The 19,300-nt window shown below is 42.0% G+C and overlaps 1 protein-coding gene across 2 annotated transcripts in view; it reads left to right on the top strand.

Moving 5' to 3' along the window:
• The first annotated feature begins 222 nt into the window (after positions 1–222).
• The window catches only part of LOC126292145 (ankyrin-3-like), a 52,093-nt gene continuing 33,015 nt past the window's right edge, over positions 223–19,300 (top strand). The window contains exons 1-3 of one of the 2 annotated variants that reach the window (XM_049985984.1): positions 238–529; positions 14,655–14,822; positions 14,943–14,990. In XM_049985984.1, coding sequence (XP_049841941.1) covers positions 14,735–14,822; positions 14,943–14,990 — 136 coding nt within the window. In that variant the 5' untranslated portion in view covers positions 238–529; positions 14,655–14,734. Of the gene's footprint in view, positions 530–14,654; positions 14,823–14,942; positions 14,991–19,300 lie in introns of both variants that reach the window. The other variant, XM_049985985.1, reaches the window with a different exon arrangement.

Here is a 19,300-nt window from a genome sequence, read left to right as displayed (position 1 = left end):
TTATCTACCAGTCGTAAAGTATCCTCATGCGAAAATGTTTTGCGATCTCGAACGCTTATCGCTTATGTCTGCCACGCTATTTCTGCAGACGATGGCTACGTAAACAACATGAAATGACGTATACGAAAATACCCAGCGTGCTGTTCAGTTGTTGCCAACTTAACCGGACATGAATGCTATTCCGCGAAAAAGTTAAGTAACCAAGAAATAAAATGGAGACGTACGACGCACACTGCCAAGTTAACTCATGGTTAGCCTATTCCTCGGTTTGCTAGCCCTGGATTTATCCCTAGATTGTATAACTGACTCTTCACAGGGATACTACGAACGTCGGACGTGTACAAGTATCGATGTGGTAAGGAGGGGAGGGGTTTCTGAGACAGAGGGCTGGCTGCGGAGAGAATAAGTGGTGGGAGGCGCCAGCCGGTACCCTGCCGTTGTTGGCATGTAAGGTCAAAAAGGCGGAACTCACAACCGACAACCGCTCTACTGCATATATTACCGGCTGCTGCACCGTGGGACGCGTTTCGTAAGTCTCTATCTATTTCTTTCATCAGCGTGCGGTGTACTGTGTGTATCACTGTAAAAATGAGGCAAGCTAAAGAAAGGACCGAGTTTTTTTCCCTTCAAATTGGTTAAAAGACCTGTAGTGCAATAGTGTTTCTGATGCTTTCGCGCATCATTTCGCATCTGGTATGCTCTTTAACTGACTCTCAGCATAGCTTTGGAAATTTTGAAAATTTGTGGTAAGGTCTTATGGGACAAACTGCTGAGGTCATCGGTCCCTAAGCCTACACACTACTTAATCTAACTTAAACTAACTTTTACTATGGACAACACACACACTCATGTCCGAGGGAGGACTTGAGCCTCCGACGGGGTCAGCCGTCCGTAAAGCGCCTCATAGCCTTAATAACAGTATTTATCACTCTTACTTTTTGTATGTTTTGAAACATATCCCTGAAGGAATGTTACTATTGATGTAAGCTTGTCGGATTTCTAAATCTACATCTACATCCACACTCCGCAAGCCACCTGACGGTGTGTGGAGGAGGGTACCTTGAGTACCTCTATCGGTTCTCCCTTCTATTCCTGTCTCGTATTGTTCGTGGAAAGGATTGTCGGTATGCTTCTGTGTGGGCTCTAATCTCTCTGATTTGAACATCATGGTCTCTTCGCGAGATATACGCAGGAGGGAGCAATATACTGCTTGACTCCTCGGTGAAGGTATGTTCTCGAAGCTTCAACAAAAGCCTGTATCGAGCTACTGGGCGTCTCTCCTGCAGAGTCTTCCACTGGAGTTTATCTATCATCTCCGTAACGCTTTCGCGATTACTAAATGATCCTGTAACGAAGCGCGCTGCTCTCCGTTGGATCTTCTCTATCTCTTCCATCAACCCTATCTGGTACGGATCCCACACTGTTGAGCAGTATTCAAGCAGTGGGCGAACCCATGTTTATGGCCCTCTGAGTCACGTGGACGAATAGCGCGAGCTGGGTTTCACACGACCGTCTTTTTCGAAACGCATGCTGATTCCTACAGAGTAGATTTCTAGTCTCCAGAAAAGTCATTATACTCGAACACAATACGTGTTCCAAAATTCTACAACTGATCGACGTTAGACGTATAGGTCTATAATTCTGCACATCTGTTCGAGGTCCCTTCTTGAAAACGGGGGTGACCTGTGCCCTTTTCCAATCCTTTGGAACGCCACGCTCTTCTAGAGACCTACGGTACACCGCTGCAAGAAGGGGGCAAGTTCCTTCGCGTACTCGGTGTGAAATCGTACTGGTATCCCATCAGGTCCAGCGGCCTTTCCTCTTTTGAGCGATTTTAATTCATTATCCCTCTGTCGTCTATTTCGATATCTACCATTTTGTCATCTGTGCGACAATCGAGAGAAGGAACTACAGTGCAGTCTTCCTCTGTGAATCAGCTTTGGAAAAAGACATTTAGTATTTCGGCCTTTAGTCTGTCATCCTCTGTTTCAGTACAATTTTGGTCACAGAGTGTCTGGACATTTTGTTTTGATCCACCTACCACTTTGACACAAGACCAAAATTTCTTAGGATTTTCTGCCTAGTCAGTACACAGAACTTTACTTTCAAATTCACTGAACGCCCTTCGCATAACCCTCTTCACACTACATTACGCTTCGCGTAATTTTTGTTTGTCTGCAAGGCTTTGGCTATGTGTATGTTTGCTGTGAAGTTCCCTTTGCTTCCGCAGCAGATTTCTAACTCGGTTGTTGTACCACGGTGGCTCTTTCCCATCTCTTACGACCTTGCTTGGCACATACTCATCTAACGCATATTGTACGATGGTTTTGAACTTTGTCCACTGATCCTCAACACTATCTGTACTTGAGACAAAACTTTTGCGTTGAGCCGTCAGGCACTCTTGTAATCTGCTTTTTGTCACTTTTGCTAAACAGAAAAATCTTCCTACCTTTTTTAATATTTCTATTTATGGCTGAAATCGTCGATGCAGTAACCGCTTTATGATCGCTGATTCCCTGTTCTGCGTTAACTGTTTCAAATAGTTCGGGTCTGTTTGTCACCAGAAGGTCTAATATGTTATCGCCACGAGTCGGTTCTCTGTTTAACAGCTCAAGGTAGTTTTCAGATAAAGCACTTAAAAAAATTTCACTGGACTTTTTGTCCCTGCCACCCGTTATGAACGTTTGAGTCTCTCAGTCTATATCCGGCAAATTAAAATCTCCACCCAGAACTATAACATGGTGGGGAAATTTACTCGAAATATTTTCCAAATTATCCTTCAGGTGACGTTACTTTCTGAAACCTTGCTGCTGCATTTGATGAGGTTTGTGCGGTGTCTGGTGTACTTGGCAGAGTACGCTAGAGATCATTTTTTGATGGTGTTTGTTACACCTGTGTAAGGTGTCAGGCAAATCCAAAACCTTACATGAAAACCCTGACATAATAAGCAAATCTACTAGTATGTCACATAGCTCCGAATAAATCGTGACATTAAATTAACCAAAGCAATACAAGTAACGAGTGAACAAATGGAATGCCACAGACTAACACAAGAATGCCTCAATGCATGTCGTACCTCCCCACCGTGAAGCAGACGCAGTTCCGAGGGGAGAAACGAGGACAGAAGCCGAGAGCAGAACCGTGTTAAGCTAGGAAAGAGAGGGGCTGGGCACCCACGCTGCGAGCCTACCTGTACAACTATACAACCCGCACGTTTTAGCGTCAGGCTTTTTCGCGTCTCAGGTATGTCAAGGACAACCCCCAGCCCATGTTAAAAGCTAGAGCCCTGCAGAAAAGCAGTATAGATCTTACGATAACACAAAAAGGGCCACTACCACCCGCAAGTTTTAGCGTGAGACTTTTTCGCGTGTCTGTTACATTAGGATCACTCCCCAGCCCATGTTAAAAGATAGAGCCCTCCAGAAGAGCAGTATAGATCTCACGATAACGCTAAAAGGACCACACTAGCTGCAGGTTTTAGCGTGAGACTTTTTAGCGTCTCTGTTACGTTGCAAACTTTAAAAACATTGCCCCACCACGAAAAGTATAACGTTTCTTATTGGATAGACAGAATTTTTGTAGGCGGAGCTTAAGGTTAACATTGAGACCCTGACTGGTCAGATGAAAGCATAGCCAGATAATTTTTTTTTTACTAACTTCGGTAAATTGTAGTAAGGAGAAGTTCGAGAGTTGGTTCCGAGTCGGCGGGCTGGATGGCTGCTGCGCCGGCCGCTGCCGCCCTGACGCTGCTTAGACACCGACAAGGTAATGAACGCACGCGATGCCGCATTTTTGAGCGCATAAGGCTTCACTCAGAACTGCAGAAGTCTCATCTGTTACACCCCTTTTTTCAGTAAAACTAATGGTGATCGTTAATTAAAACTCATGGTGTTCACATTTGCCACTTGAAGAACAGATCTGAAACGCGATGATTTTTCTTTTATATAGTTATTGAGAAGCCACATCAGCCACTGTAATTTACGACAAGTTAGATAAGTTATTAAAGATAATTGAGGGTCACTGTAGACCATTTTGATAGTTTTCTCTTTTGTGAAACTTAAATTAAACCTAGATTATAGATGTGATATGGCATAGGTCATCCTTCGATCGATTGTACAACTTGGAAACCCATTTAGGGAATATTCGTTCACATTTTTGTTGAACGCTGTTGGTTTTTACCATCCTGTATTAAAACATTTCCTTTTATCAATAGTGCAATTTATAAACGATGTTTTGTGATTAGAATAAATTTCCAATGGTAAACTTAACTGCTTGTTCGAAGTTATTTTACCAGCTAAGTAAAAATAGGAAAGCCTTGAACCCTTTCCACTATTTTTAGTTAGAATTAAGATTCTTTTACAGGGAGTGCAGTGGAGCTGACGCTGAGATCATTTAGTATTTGGTTATATCATCGCTAGTCTCACTGAACTCTTCTGAATTCTACATGTCATGTGTGGTCTGGCGTCACCTTACCAGCAACAGGTCCCAGGTTCAAACTAGTTCCCTAAAAAACACGCTCAGAGCGTCGTTGCGCGAAAGTGGTAGGGAGACACGATATAGTACAATCAGACACCACCATGAATGTTTAAACCTGTATTGAATGTGTTAGTCGTCTTTTGGGACATCTGCTGTACATGACTGTTAAGTAAACAGTTTATTACCCACGCGCATTTATTGTCGTTGTTCTTCCCGACAGTTCAAAGATTACACTGGCTCCACATTATTGTGCAGGCATACGTTCCTGTTCCAGAATTGTTATTTCGCTATTACCTCCTTTAATTTGTTCGCAATTTCTTGAGTCGCCCTGTATAATGGTTGATTGATTTATTGATTGATTTGATTTATTGATCCATCTTTAAGCATTTTTCATGCAATTGATGTCGTCATTTTATATGCATTATACAGGGTGAGTCACCTAACGTTACCGCCTGATATATTTCGTAAACCACATCAAATACTGACGAACCGATTCCACAGACCAAACGTGAGGAGAGGGGCTAGAGTAATTGTTTAATACAAACCATACAAAAATGCACGGAAGTATGTTTTTTTAACACAAACCTACGTTTTTTTTAATGGAACCACGTTGGTTTTGTTAGCAAATCTGAACAAATAACCAAATACGTAATCATTGCCGTTTGTTGCATTGTAAAATGTTAATTACATCCGGAGATATTGTAACCTAAAGTTGGCGCTTGAGTACCACTCCTCCGCTGTTCGATCGTGTGTATCGGAGAGCACCGAATTACGTAGCGTTCTCACTTTCCACGCACAGGGTTCCGGGTTCAATTCCCGGCGGGGTCAGAGATTTTTCGTGCCTCGAGATGACTGGGTGTTGTTGTGTCGTCATCATCATTCATCCCCATTACAGTCGGAGTAAGGTAATGGCAAACCACCTCCACTAGGACCTTGCCTAGTCAGCGGCGCGGGTTTCCCGCATCGTCCCCTAAGCTCCTTGGAGTATGGGACCTCATTAACATTAATCAACAGCTTACCAGTAGACGGACGGGATGGTAAAGACACCGTACATAGTACAATCAATTTTAGTAATTTTACCAGTTTTTTCATAGTTTTAACGCCAGCCAATGACACGGTAGCATGCTACCCAGTTTCTGTATAATCTCTACACCAGATTTTCACTACTTAGTGAGTAACATTTACTAGATTTCTGTATAATCTCTACACCAGATTTTTACTACTTAGTGAGTAACATTTACTAGGTTGTGAATGTAGCTAGATAACTATGCAGTACATTCATTCATGGTTAATTCTCAGACAAATACACTGAAGTATACCAGACAGCGACTTATACCAATGCACTTAAGTTATTTACATATTTCTAGCACTTCGATCACAGTGCAAAATTTATCACTACGATTGGCCATCTTTTCCCAATAGGATGGGAGTGAGAGTATTCTTGCATTCATACGATAAAGTTTGAGAGTGAAAGATCTCTCTGCATTGTCTTTGACCAACGCTACTTGCAACAATGTCGCCAATTTAATTTCCAACTGAGCATTCTACATCTCATGTCTGATGAAGGAAGAGAGTGAACGGAGTCCGTAACTGCTGTTCAGCATAGACTGTTCCGCACCCATCTTACAGCACCTATCCAAGTGCACAAGACGCTCTCCAGATGAATGCATGTCGAGGAGGTTAGCACATCTTATTGGTGTAGAGTAGGTATGAGAGTATTGTGGTGACGGCCTTTGAATCATTTCCGCAAATCAACTGTGCTATCGCTACTAGAGTATTGTTCTCGTATTGGGGTCAGTACCAAGAAGGTATTGGCAAGAAAGAAACGCTCGTAGAACATAAACACATGCGCTCCTAAGGTTGTACGGTTCTGCACATAAACACTCTATGATGTTAACGTCAAGTAATTTGCGAAGTATTAGTTACGTGGAGTGGAATGCTCTTAATACCCTAATGTAAGACATATATGTCTAACATGTGACATACATCCACCCTGCAAGTTTTTTATCCTTCTGACTACCGTGCCAAGCTTTAAGATGGCGAAACTACTTCCTTCTACACCAAAGAAAAACATATTCTTTGCGATACACGTACACTATAGCTTTCTGGAGGTGTATAACGACCACTGTTTTCATCCAGTTATGATTCAGAAACTGTGCTGTGGTCCCGTCTGTTCTATAAAATGATCGCCAGAAAGGGAAAAAGCATGGTATGGGCAAACAGACAAATGCATAGCAGCAGAGGTTGACACGTGAAATTAAACGCCATGCTGCACAAACTCTGTACACAGCACAACTATCAAGCAGATATACACACATTGTTTGCAGTATCTCACAAACGTCTGTCAGTGAATTAGAATGAAAGTAGTTATGAAAACGACGACTCTATTCATGTCCAAAATGTGACCAGGAAATGGTATATTTCGTATGCCGAAACAGGTTTTCCATCGGTTTGGTGGACATGCTGCACTAAATCTCTAAACGCAATGCCTTTTTTTCACACACATGTACAGACACAAAGCAACCATCAAGCTTATGTATATACAGGGTACGCAGTAAATCACAAATCTTTGTCAGTGTCCTAGAATCAAAGTAGGTATGAAAACGACTACTCGATTCATGTCGAAAATGTGACCAGAAAATGGTATACTTCGCATGCATCTTCGTTTAAAGGAAGGCTCCGAAACAGGTTTTCCACCGGTCTGATGGACATGAGCTGTCACGCATGCCTTGGAAGTCCTCTGCTGGTTGTGATGTGAAGAGATTTTCTGTTCAGGACTGCAGGTAGATAGCGTTCTTACTCACATCCAGAACAACTTTCTAGATCATCCAGTTCACCAGTCAACTTGTAGGTGTTCCTACCACCTGAGTAGACATACTGCAGAACGTTTTAATATATATATATATATAAAACATGCAGCAACTGTCCTGTAAGGCAACTGTTAGCAGGACCACATGGTTATAATTGGTAGAGAGTACAGAGAAGCACGTTGTAAATGCGGTTTGTTACATTTTAAAACACTTAGGCAGTATTGCAAAGGGTCAAACACGCGATCTGTTCAATAGTTGCAATACAACATACTTTACCCAAGGAGGACGTAAAAGTTTTTTGTAGTCACATGTCCAGGCACTTTGCAAAAATCTGTAAGATGGGTGTGGCTACAGATAACTTTGTGGTTGCATGTCGGCTTGTGATCTGACACATGCAGATTTGTTAAACAGTCTACTACAGCTGTCTCATCGTTCCTCACGACACTTTACTGTATCCCTGGGCTCCAGTGCTTCAATTTCGATTTTTTTCTCGTATTTTTGTTGCTATCACACACTCATTCCCACGTACAAGAATTTTCCTGCACTAAGCAGACATCTAAGTACTCTCTCATTCTCGTTCAATTTTCCCGCATTGTGTCGTATCTCCCCCATTTATATGTATTTCTATTGATTCTCGTAATTTTTTTACCTATTTTCGGATCATTTTTTCCAGATTCTTTCGTTATGTGTATGCTCATATTGCTATCATAAGCAGGTGTGGTTTGATTTTATATGTGTAATATCCATTAACCTACAAAAAATTCCTACGAATTTCTCTCTTTCTGATGACCTACATGCATGCATTTCGGATTGGACGAGCATGAAAGTAATAGAACCAGATAGTTGAAAGTATGCTAACCCTCGTTTCGTAGCTATATGAGACTCTATGAGTACAGAGTGGAAAGAATATGTGGAAACTCGAAGTCTGGAAACAATTCAATATCTCACACCAATGCTTCAAAGGACGTGTCTGCAGACTCGGTAGTGGTGTAGGTGATGGAAAATATAAGTCTGGAAACAGTTCTGCATGTTGACTTCATTCCAACTCCTACTTGTTGGGAGATGCAACAGGGAGATTACCTCTGTATGAAGCTGATTTCTCCTGTTGCTGCCTCGATCTTCCATAAGTATGTGCTCCTATTACCTACCATGTGTGGTCTGCTATTTCTGTTTATACCATCCATCACTGATAAATGCGCCGTCGATGAAATACATGTACACGTATCGATGTTTGGGGTTAAAGGGCCGACATTATCCTGTTGTAAAGACACATGCTATTTCATGTGCAAGATTCCCAGCCTGGACCTCTAGGGGGTTTTCACATTGAGTACTTTAAGGTTTAGCTACGTTCCAGTTTCCTTAGTAGAAAGATGATTTTTTAATAGGTGTGGCTCATGTGCATGTTCTTTTAGCTCATGACTATGGCATGGTATTCTATGACACCTTATCCATTCCCACCAAATTAAAATTTGCGTGCCACTCATGGAAAAAAAATTAATTTAGCTTAACTGCTTGATGTGTAAGCTTTAAGTCGCCATCTCCCAGTTAGGGGTTTTTCTACAGTTCTGTACTGCTCCTTTTTCAATATGTTCCTTTGCGCTCACAATGTACTCTTGACGCTTTTCATGTAGATTTTTTAATGCTTTTTTCCTTTTTCACACAAATCAGTAATTCGAATTGTGAACGGCCGGGTTCGTTGGTCCCGCGTTCTTCTTCCGGTCAACAGATGGCTGTACTTTTGCCAATCTGGTTTACCAGATTCCTTCCTGCTTCGTGTACGCCACTCCATGCTCTGCGCTCGCTGGTGGTTCTCCATGTCTCATACTTTCGATAGGGGCGCTTGGGATCGCTGCACAATGTGTAAGTGTCCTGGGGCTCGTTCTATACTTTATTATCCAGGCAGTCGTACATTGTATCATCTGGTATGACTTTACCATTGTCCGCAGCACGTGGTCTAGTGGCTAGCGTTGCTGCCTCTGGATCACGGGTTCGATTCCTGGCGGTATCGGTGATTTTCTCTGCCTGGGAACTGGGTGTTTCTGTTGTCCTCATCATTTCATCTTCATCATAATCATCATTCGTGATAGTGGCTAGATTGGACTGTGTAAAAATTGGGACTTTGTCTGGGCTCTGATGACTGCGCAGTTGAGTGCTATGCAAACCAATCATCACTTTTCCACTGACTACATATCACAGCTCCCAACACGAACACTATTTTATAATTATGTGAAAGGTTCCTTCTGTTTAGTTACGCATCGTTACCTTTTTGTACCTCTCTTCCTCTGTTTCCTTCTATCTATGCTAGAGCGTGCCGGACGTGTCTGTGGCCAAGTCGCCTCACTGACACGTGCTTGCCCGCTTGATACATTGCTCGGAAGGATTGGAATTAAGGAGCCGGCCTGATGTTTTGTTAAATGATCTGAATAATTATTATGTTAATATTGCGCAACGGATAACGCGGGGGAGGGCTCAAACAACCAAGTGGCAAGTCAGTAAAGGCCACACTCTATTATGATCTATAAGGACACCACATTGTTGGTAACGTTGCTCTCCACACAGGACTGGGGTCTGTAATGATCATTAAATTCATGACATTGCTCTCGACACAGGGCTGGGGTTTGTAATGACCACTAAATCTGTGACACAGGACATTTACTGTCTAGATTCCCAGACACTTTACAAACTTAATATGATATTTATTATCTCTATCCACCAAAACTTTACAAATTTAATAATTGCACCAAACAAAGTCAAGTCAAATAACTTCTAGGTGCTTAAATTAACAGGGATCTCGTTTCTACTTAATAACTGGGAAAGAGGATGGGACTACGTTGTTGCCCTTGTGGTCCATCTGCTGGGACAGTGATCGAAATTCGCACCGAAGATTACTACTCGGACTGAATAACAAAAATTCTCTTTGGCGGAAAAATGGGGGAACAAAGCAGACACAAACATCTCCCATATTCACAAAAGAAAACAAATTCTTAAAAAATAAAACATCCTGTAAAATACGGCACAGGCATATAATCAATCAACAGCACACATAAGCATCCTCACCGTGACTAATTTCCAAGAACAAACTGGTAGCTCGCTGGTAGTGCAGTTTGGCACCACGTGGGTGACCGACACCAACAGCTAATTTCTTTGTACTCACTGCTCTGTTCGTTCTTGCTTTCCATACTATACAATCATTCACACACTCAAACTATTCTTTATCAAAGTAGTTAGGATGTGCTGCTTGCAAATGGGGGCAAAAAAGGAACCGTGAACAAAATTTATGAGATGGCCTAGAAAAGTTTTACGTCACACGCTTAGAACGTCAAGTATATCACACACCCATGTCCTACCAAGTTTCACACAGAATCGTCATCCAGATTACTCATCAGCCATAACGACCATGTGTTAGCTAAGCCGGGTGACGCCCCAGTTACTTTAACATTGCAAAAACGCTGCTTCTAAAAGTGAAACTACACGATTTTTTAGAGCTATTGCTGTTCTCGTGTGCTGAAGGCACCAAGTGATTGCAGCACTATAAATGGATAATGCGAGCCCCCATGCTCGCCTCTGAAAAAGAAACCCTAACTGAAAACTTTAATTGTAAAGGCAAAATTTCTCAAAAAATGAATGAATGGCCGTAACGACACACTAACTATTTCTATCCTGAAAAAGAGCGGATTAGTAACAGTGTAAAACATAATACATAATCCCACGGTGAAATTGGCTGCAAAGACAGAGTCGCTCTCGATTCCGTCCGCTAAAGTTCAGCCGCTACCCCAAGAGTTACTATCGTGGCGGCTATCAACGGCTGTTCCCCTACCTGGAGGGGAGGGGGACCTGTTACCAACCCCAGACTACACCCTGGCAAACAGGTGCATCATCTCTGTCTTTACTCCAGGCTTAGGTTGGCACTAACTGACACACAGGGTGACCACATCTCTGCCTTGGCACTACCAGCAGACGAACTCTTAATAAAAACGCCAAACTTAATCAACCCAAGGCAATGTAGTGTTATTAGGGAAAGGAAGTGCATTTATGTAATCATGAATTGAATTAAATAAACAGGTAGTTCACTTCTTCACTCGAGATATCACACTATTTAAAATAAAAAATGTTGAAGGTATATTCAATATAATGCAACAAAAAACTAATACTAATGAGATGGAACAAACTTGTTCCCTCTCAAATGATAGATGGTACATTTTTCTCTCATGTTTACTAGTGCATTTAAAAGTTATTATTGACTTCTGTTCCTTACTTATTTTCAATATCACACCTGATGAGCATGTAATTGCCCAAAACCCATCATGATCTTCAAACTTTCAACTGAGGCGATATTTTCAATCTCCTCTGGAATGCTCAGTTGCAGGTGTTCCTCTGGCAGAATTGTTTGTAATTTGGTGAACTATTGAAAATGAACTGAATAAATAAATCCCATCAAGGTAATATTCTTCACTAACATAATGGGATAGTAATTAAAAACTCAAATATTTGATAATATTAATGAAATATCAGTGAGTGGCGATCAAACCTCAGTGGGCGCACGAAGTTAAAGTGTATGTCTGAGAAACGATTTACACAAAGAGAAAGTTGGTAATCTTTCATTCATTATGGTCATTTTGTTACCTCTCAAAACGTATACTATACAATGTACGTCATATATGAATAAAATCGCACATTCTAAGTACATTTATAAGACTCGAAGAGGCCAGGTTAATAGGATCATGCCCCTGCCCTCTGTTGATTTGTGCTTACAGATTTTACATAGCGTGTTCCATTTATTATTTATTCAGCACTTTTTTCTAGTGCTCATTTGCATAATCAATAAACTAACTATTAAATACCATTGATAGATAGACAGATATTCAGCGATCACAGGCCCTGCAGACCACGCGCTGCTTCCACAAGCTGCCTCCACCCCTTCCTGTTTGTGCTCGGTTCCTCCAGGTGTCTTCTATTCCCAGGTCTGCCAGGTCCTTCGCCAGGTCGTCCATCCAGCGCTGTCTCTGTCGTCCAATGCGGCATTTGGTGTTTGGTTTCCCCGCTACTGCCATCTTCTCCTGTCTTCCATCTGGCATATGGGCTACATGGCCCACTCATTGTATTCTTTTGCTCTTTATCTTCTGTACGATAGTTGGTTGTCACATCAGAAGGTAGATTTCCTCGTTTTTCCTCCATTCTCCGTTATCTAAAACTGGTCCCCATATCTTCCTCATTACTCTTCTTTCAAATAGTAAGTTTTTCTTTTTCTTGCTTAGTCATGCTCTATGTTTCTGAACCGTACATCAAATAGTAAGTTTTTCGTTTTCTCACTTAGTCATGCTCTATGTTTCTGAACCGTGCATTACTGCTGGGCATATCACTGTGCTGTAGATTTTCATGTTAGTGTTCACTGAGATCGTGTTAGAGCTGAGCGTCTCTCTGAGGGAATGCATGCATTTCATTCCCAATGCTATTCTTTCCTTGGCGTCTATTTTTATGTTGTTGTCCATGGTAAACCAAGATCCCAAGTATTTAAACTGGTGTACTCTCTTGAACCTCTTGCCATCTATCTCAAGAAATACTTCCTGCTCTTGTCTTCTTCCTAATTGCATGAACTCTGTTTTGTCTCGATTCACTTTGAGCCCTACCTTCCGTGCATAATTGTCCATTTTCTGGTACATTTCTTTCAACTCGTGCTTTGATTCACTTAGTAGTACTATGTCATCTGCATATGCGAGACAATTGAAGTTGCCGTCCATCTCTACTCCAGCCCACTCCTGTCGCCTACACTCTTTTATTATTTTCTCTACGATGACATTGAACACGTGAGAGAGCATCCCCTTGTCTGAGGTCTGTCTCAATCTCGAATGTTTCTGATGTGGCTCCTCAGAAACGTACTGCTGCCTTTGGCCCTTCCATACAAGGTTGCACCATTTTCACTAGATTCTCAGGGATTCTGAAGTCATGCATTGCATTGTATAGGCTATTCCTGTGGAAACTGGCATATGCACGTTGAAAATCGACCAACAGGCTGTAGATATCTTTATCATATTGCCAGTGATTTTCAAATAATTGTCTTAGTGTGAAAATGTGATCTATTGTCGATCGGTTAGGTCGAAAGCCAGCTTGGTGCTCCTGTATGTTGTTCTCTATGAATGGTTGAGATTTTCTGAGGATAATGATGGATGGCACCTTATACTTTACATTCAACAAGCTGTTTCCTCTGTAGTTAACGCATAATATTGTATATTGGGCATATATTACAGTCAGTTTCCATTCTTCTGGCAGTGTCACCTCCTCCCATAGAAACTAGATCTGTTTATATATAAGTTTGATTAATTCTGATGTTATTCTGTCCTCCCCTGGGGCATTGTTGTTTCTGAGTCCTTTGATTGTGATCTTCATGTCTTCTTCACTAACTTCCCATTCTTCTTCATCTTTCCTTTCCTACATAGCATTTGCAGGTAATATCTCATCTTGGTCTGAGCGATTCAACAGTTCTGAGAACTATTCTTTCCATCTTTCTACAATTATTTCCTTGTCATTTATCAAGTTGTCATTCTTGTACCATTAAGTTTAAATATTTATAACCTGAGATGATAAGCGATGGAAATGGGGAACTCACTCAATCTTCTTACTGTGTACATCTGTGGCAGATTCAAAACAGTGACACACTAGCTACGTAAAATCAGTTGTATTTTTAGACTAAGTAAAATACATGAAATGCCATTTTTTAAATGTCTGCTGACAGTAACTAGCAATTGATGCGTGTTATACTATGATTGATCAAAGTCTGTGTTAGTCATTGTTTTTCTATGGCCTGTCATAATGTTCATAATCACAGACATTCTTAACTGTTGTAATAATGATCGCAAAATCATGATCCCTCTCGGAACGAGCATTCTCATCGCCAGCATCTTTGTAGTGTTTTCGGTTTCATCGCAGCGTGTTATGAAGACTGCAACAGCCATATTCGAGTCAGCGCTCATTAGCGCCATTATATTCCTAAAACCATAGTTACCCCCACCACCCCTTGTCCTGTGCTTGCACGTTGAAGGCTCGTTTAGTCGTGTATTGCCGCTGCTACGTGCAAGACACACACCCATGCCTCTCTCCCTTTGCCCGAAAAATCAGCTCGTAATGTTTTACAGCACAGTTCCAGCTTGAAAAGAGTTGTTTATACCGGTCTCTCTACAATAAATACAGGCATGACAAAAGAATACTCGCCGTTTAGAGAACACTTTCTAACAATTAATCGGATGTGAACAGAATTACGAAGTCTTAAACGGTTTCGGATACATTTAAAGTAATAATCCAAGGTTGACTGAAATGTTAATTTACTATAGTAGCTTGTAGAAAGAAAATATATAATGACTCATTAAATTACAGGTTTTTCATAAGTGTCCAAAATTGATGAAGATATTGTGAGGGAAGTTCTTCACTTGGCCCAACACCTACGTCCTTGCATTATGTTCTGCAGGGGTTTAAGTTGGTTTATCTGCGTTTTTCTGGCAACAGTCATAGCAACAAACTACAATGGCACAGACTCCGTTACAGGTAAGGAATGCACCTTTTTTGTAGATAAGTTTCAGCATCGTAACTAATGACAATTTTGCAGTGATTAATGAAGCAGGAGTTTAATGTTTTCATTCTCATTTCTATCAATATCTTTTTCAGAATCTGATCCCGAAGTCACAGTCCATTACGTAAAAACAGACAATCCAGGTAAATGTTTCCTTTTGCAGGGTGTAGTGCATCTTCACACCTTGGCACGGACACATCACGTCGTTGTAATTCCGCTCCTGTAATATTGAGCAATACTGCCTCTAATCGCACCATAATTGCTAAATTGTTGCCAGCACGTATGTTTGTGCATAAACCAATTGCAAGCACATGTGGACCAGAGACATGGCATGCTGTCACCCATAAAAATTACATAGTTAATAGGGAACATGAAGTTCATGAATGGCTGCAAATGGTCTCCAGGTAGCCAAAATTAACCATTTCCAGTCAATGATTGGTTTATTTGGATCCAAGAATCCAACTCAATCCATGTAACATGGCCCACACCATTATGGAGCTACCAATAGCTTGCATACTGCCTTGTTGACAAGTTGAGTCCATGGCTTTATGGGGTCTACGCCACACTCGAACCCTACCATCAGCTCTCACCAACTGAAATAGGGGCTCATCTGACCAGTCCACGGTTATCCATACGTCTAGGGTCCAACCGATATAGTAACGGAGTCCAGGAGAAGCTCTCCAGGCAATGTGATGCTGATAGCAAAGGTACTCAAGTTTGCTGCCATATCCCATTAACGCCAAATTTTACCACACAGTCCTAACGGATACGTCAATCATTTATCTCATTTTAATACCTGTGGTTATTCCGCGTAGTGTTGCTTGTCTGTTAGCACTGACAACACGCAAATGGCTGTGCTCTCAGTCGTTAAGTGAAGTCCGTCGACATACGCATTGTCTGTGGTGAGAGACAATGCCTGAAATTTGGTAATCTCAGCACACTCTTGACACTGTGGATTGCGAAATATTGAATTCCCTAACGATTTTCGAAATGGAGTGTTCAAAGCGTCTAACTCCAACTATCATTTCGCATTCAAAGCCTGTTACTTCCTGCCGTGCGGTCACCATCACGTAGGAAATCTTTTCACATGAATCAACCGAGTAAAAATGACACCTCTCCGAATTAACTGGCTTTTAAATCTTGTGTACACGATACTACCGCCATCTGTAATGCGTATACTGCTATGCCATGACTCTTGTCACCTCAGTGGCTACCTGTTTCACTACCAGCTATATGTGGTAGCTATGTAGTTTAGCAAAGGAACATAGTTCAATACCGTAATACAGGTGATGCACACATAAAAAAGTTTTGCATCATCTCGGTTCCTAGAGTTTGGGAACCTGTACACAAAATTGGAATAAAGATCAACATAAACATCATTTCTGCCCTTTTTATTGCTCATGAAAGCCACACATTGCATGTTGTACCACCATAAAGCAAGACCTTCAGAATTGGTGGTCCAGATTGCAGTTCACAAGAGTACCTCTAATACCCAGTAGCACGTCCTCTTGCGTTGATGCATGCCTGTATTGGTCGTGGAATACTATTCACAAGCTCATCAAGGCTTTGTTGGTCCAGATTGTCCCTCTCCTCAACGGCGATTGGACGTAGATTCCTCACAGTGGTTGGTGGGCCACGTCATCCATAAACACCCTTTTTCAAACTATCCTGTCATGTCCAATAGGGTTCATGTCTTGAGAAAATGCTGGCCACTCTAGTCGAGCGATGTCGTTATCCCGAAGGAAGTCATTCACATATGTGCACGATGGGGGCGCGTTTTTCGTCCATGGAGACAAATGCCTCGCCAATACACTGCCGATATGGTTGCACTATTGGTCGGAGGATGGCATTCAGGTTTCATACAGCGATTATGGAGCCTTCTATGAGCACCAGCGGCATACGTAGGCCCCACACAATTCCACCCCAAAACAGTAGGGAACCTCCACTTTGATGCACTCGCTGGACAGACATTCAACCTGACCGGGTTGCCTCCAACACGTCACCGACGATTGTCTGGTTGAAGGAATACGCGACACTCATCGGTGAAGAGAACGTGATGCAATTCCTGTGGCAGTCCATTCGGAATGTAGTTGGGCCCATCTGTACCACGCTGCACGTTTTCGTGGCTGCAAAGTTGGATCTCGCCGTGGACGCTGGGTGTGAAGTCGCGCATCGTGCAGCCTATTGCGCACAGTTTGAGTCGTAACACGACGTCCTCTGGCGGCACGAAAAGCATTATGCAACCTGGTGGCGTTGCTGTCAGGGTTCCTCCGAGCCATAATCCGTAGGTAGCGGTCATCCACTGCAGTAGTAGCCCTCTGGTGGCCTGAGCGAAGCATGTCATCGACAGTTCCTGTCTCTCTGTATCTCCTCCATGTCCGAACAACATAGCTTTGATTCACTTTGAGACACCTGGACACTTCCCATGTTGAGAGCCCTCCCTGGCACAAAGTAACAATGCGGACGCTATTGAAGCGTGGTATTGACAGTCTAGGCAGGGCTCAACTACAGACAACAAGAGCCGTGTAACTCCTTCCTGGTGGAATGACTGGAACTGATCGAATGTCGGACCCGTTCTGTTTAATAGGCACTGCTCATGATTTGATGTTTACATCTTTGGGCGGTATTAGTGACATCTCTGAACAAAGGAACTACGTCTGCGATACAATATCCACAGTCAACGTCTATCTTCAGGAATTCTGGGAACTGGGGTGAAGCAAAACTTTTTTAGAGGCTTATCTCACGAGGGGTAAGATAGATACTGCCTACAGGAAAATTATAGAGACCTTTGGATAAAAGAGAACCACTTGCATCAATGTCAAGAGCACAGATGGAAACCCAGTTCTAAGCAAAGAAGGGAAAGCACAAAGGTGGAAGGAGTATATAGAGGGTCTATACAGGGGCGATGTTATTGAGGACAATATTATGGAAATGAAAGAGGATGTAGATGAAGATGAAATGGGAGATATGATACTGCGTGAAGAGTTTGACAGAGCACTGAAAGACGTAAGTCGAAACAAGGCCCCAGGGGTAGACAACATTCCATTAGAACTACTGACAGCCTTGGGAGAGCGAGGCCTAACAAAACTCTACCATCTGGTGGGCAAGATGTATGAGACAGGCGAAATTCCCTCAGACTTCAAGAAGAATATAGTAATTCCAATCCCATAGAAAGCAGGTGTTGACAGATGTGAAAATAATCGAACTATCAGTTTAATAAGTCACAGCTGCAAAATAATAACATGAATTCCTTACAGACGAATGGAAAAACTGGTAGAAGCTGACCTCGGGGAAGATCAGTTTGGATTCCGTAGAAATATGGGAACACGTGAGACAATACTGACTGTACGACTTATCTTAGAAGAAAGATTAAGAAAAGGCAAACCTACGTTTCTAGCATTTGTAGACTTAGAGAAAGTTTTTGACAGTGTTGACTGGAATACTCTCTTTCAAATTCTGAAGGTGGCAGGGTAAAATACAGGGAGCGAAAGGCTATTTACAATTTATACAGAAAGCAGATGGCAGTTATAAGAGTCGAGGGACATGTAAGGGAAGCAGTGGTTAGGAAGGGAGTGAGACAGGGTTGTAGCCTCTCCCCAAAGCTATTCAATCTGTATATTGAGGAAGCAGTAAAGGAAACAAAAGAAAAATTCGGAGTAGGTATTAAAATCCATGGAGAAGAAATAAAAACTTTGAAGTTCGCCAGTGACATTGTAATTCTGTCAGAGACTTGGAAAAGCAGTTGAACGGAATGGACAGTGTCTTGAAAGGAGGGTATAAGATGAACATCAACAAAACCAAAACGAGGATAATGGAATGTAGTCGAATTAAATCGCGCAATGCTGAGGGAATTAGATTAGGAAATGAGACACTTGAAGTAGTAAAGGGGTTTTGCTATTTGGAGAGCAAAATAACCGATGATGGTCGAAGTAGAGAGGATATAAAATGTAGACAGGCAATGGCAAGGAAAGCGTTTCTGAAGAAGAGAAATTTGTTAACATCGAGCATTGATTTAAGTGTAAGGAAGTCGTTATTGAAAGTATTTGTATGGAGTGTAGCCATGTATGGAACTGAAACATGGACGATAAATAGTTTGAACAAGAAGAGAAGAGATACTTTCGAAATGTGGTGTTACAGAAGAATGCTGAAGATTAGATGGGTAGATCACATAACTAATGACGATGTATTGAATAGAATTGGGGAGAAGGGGAGTTTGTGGCACAACTTGACGAGAAGAAGAGATTGGTTGGTAGGACATGTTCTGAGGCATCAAGGGATCACTAATTTGGTATGGGCAGGCAGCGTGGAGGGTAAAAATCGTAGAGGGAGACCAAGAGATGAATACATTAAAAACAGATTCAGAAGGATATAGGCTGCAGTAGGTACTGGCAGATGAAGAAGCTTGCACAGGATAGAGTAGCATGGAGAGCTGCATCAAACCAGTCTCAGGACT

The sequence above is a fragment of the Schistocerca gregaria genome, chromosome 9 (genome assembly GCF_023897955.1).
Source record: "Schistocerca gregaria isolate iqSchGreg1 chromosome 9, iqSchGreg1.2, whole genome shotgun sequence".
Classification (NCBI taxonomy): domain Eukaryota; kingdom Metazoa; phylum Arthropoda; class Insecta; order Orthoptera; family Acrididae; genus Schistocerca; species Schistocerca gregaria.
The sequence above is the reverse complement of the archived record's forward strand: the minus strand, read 5'-3'. Positions and strand labels throughout refer to the sequence as shown.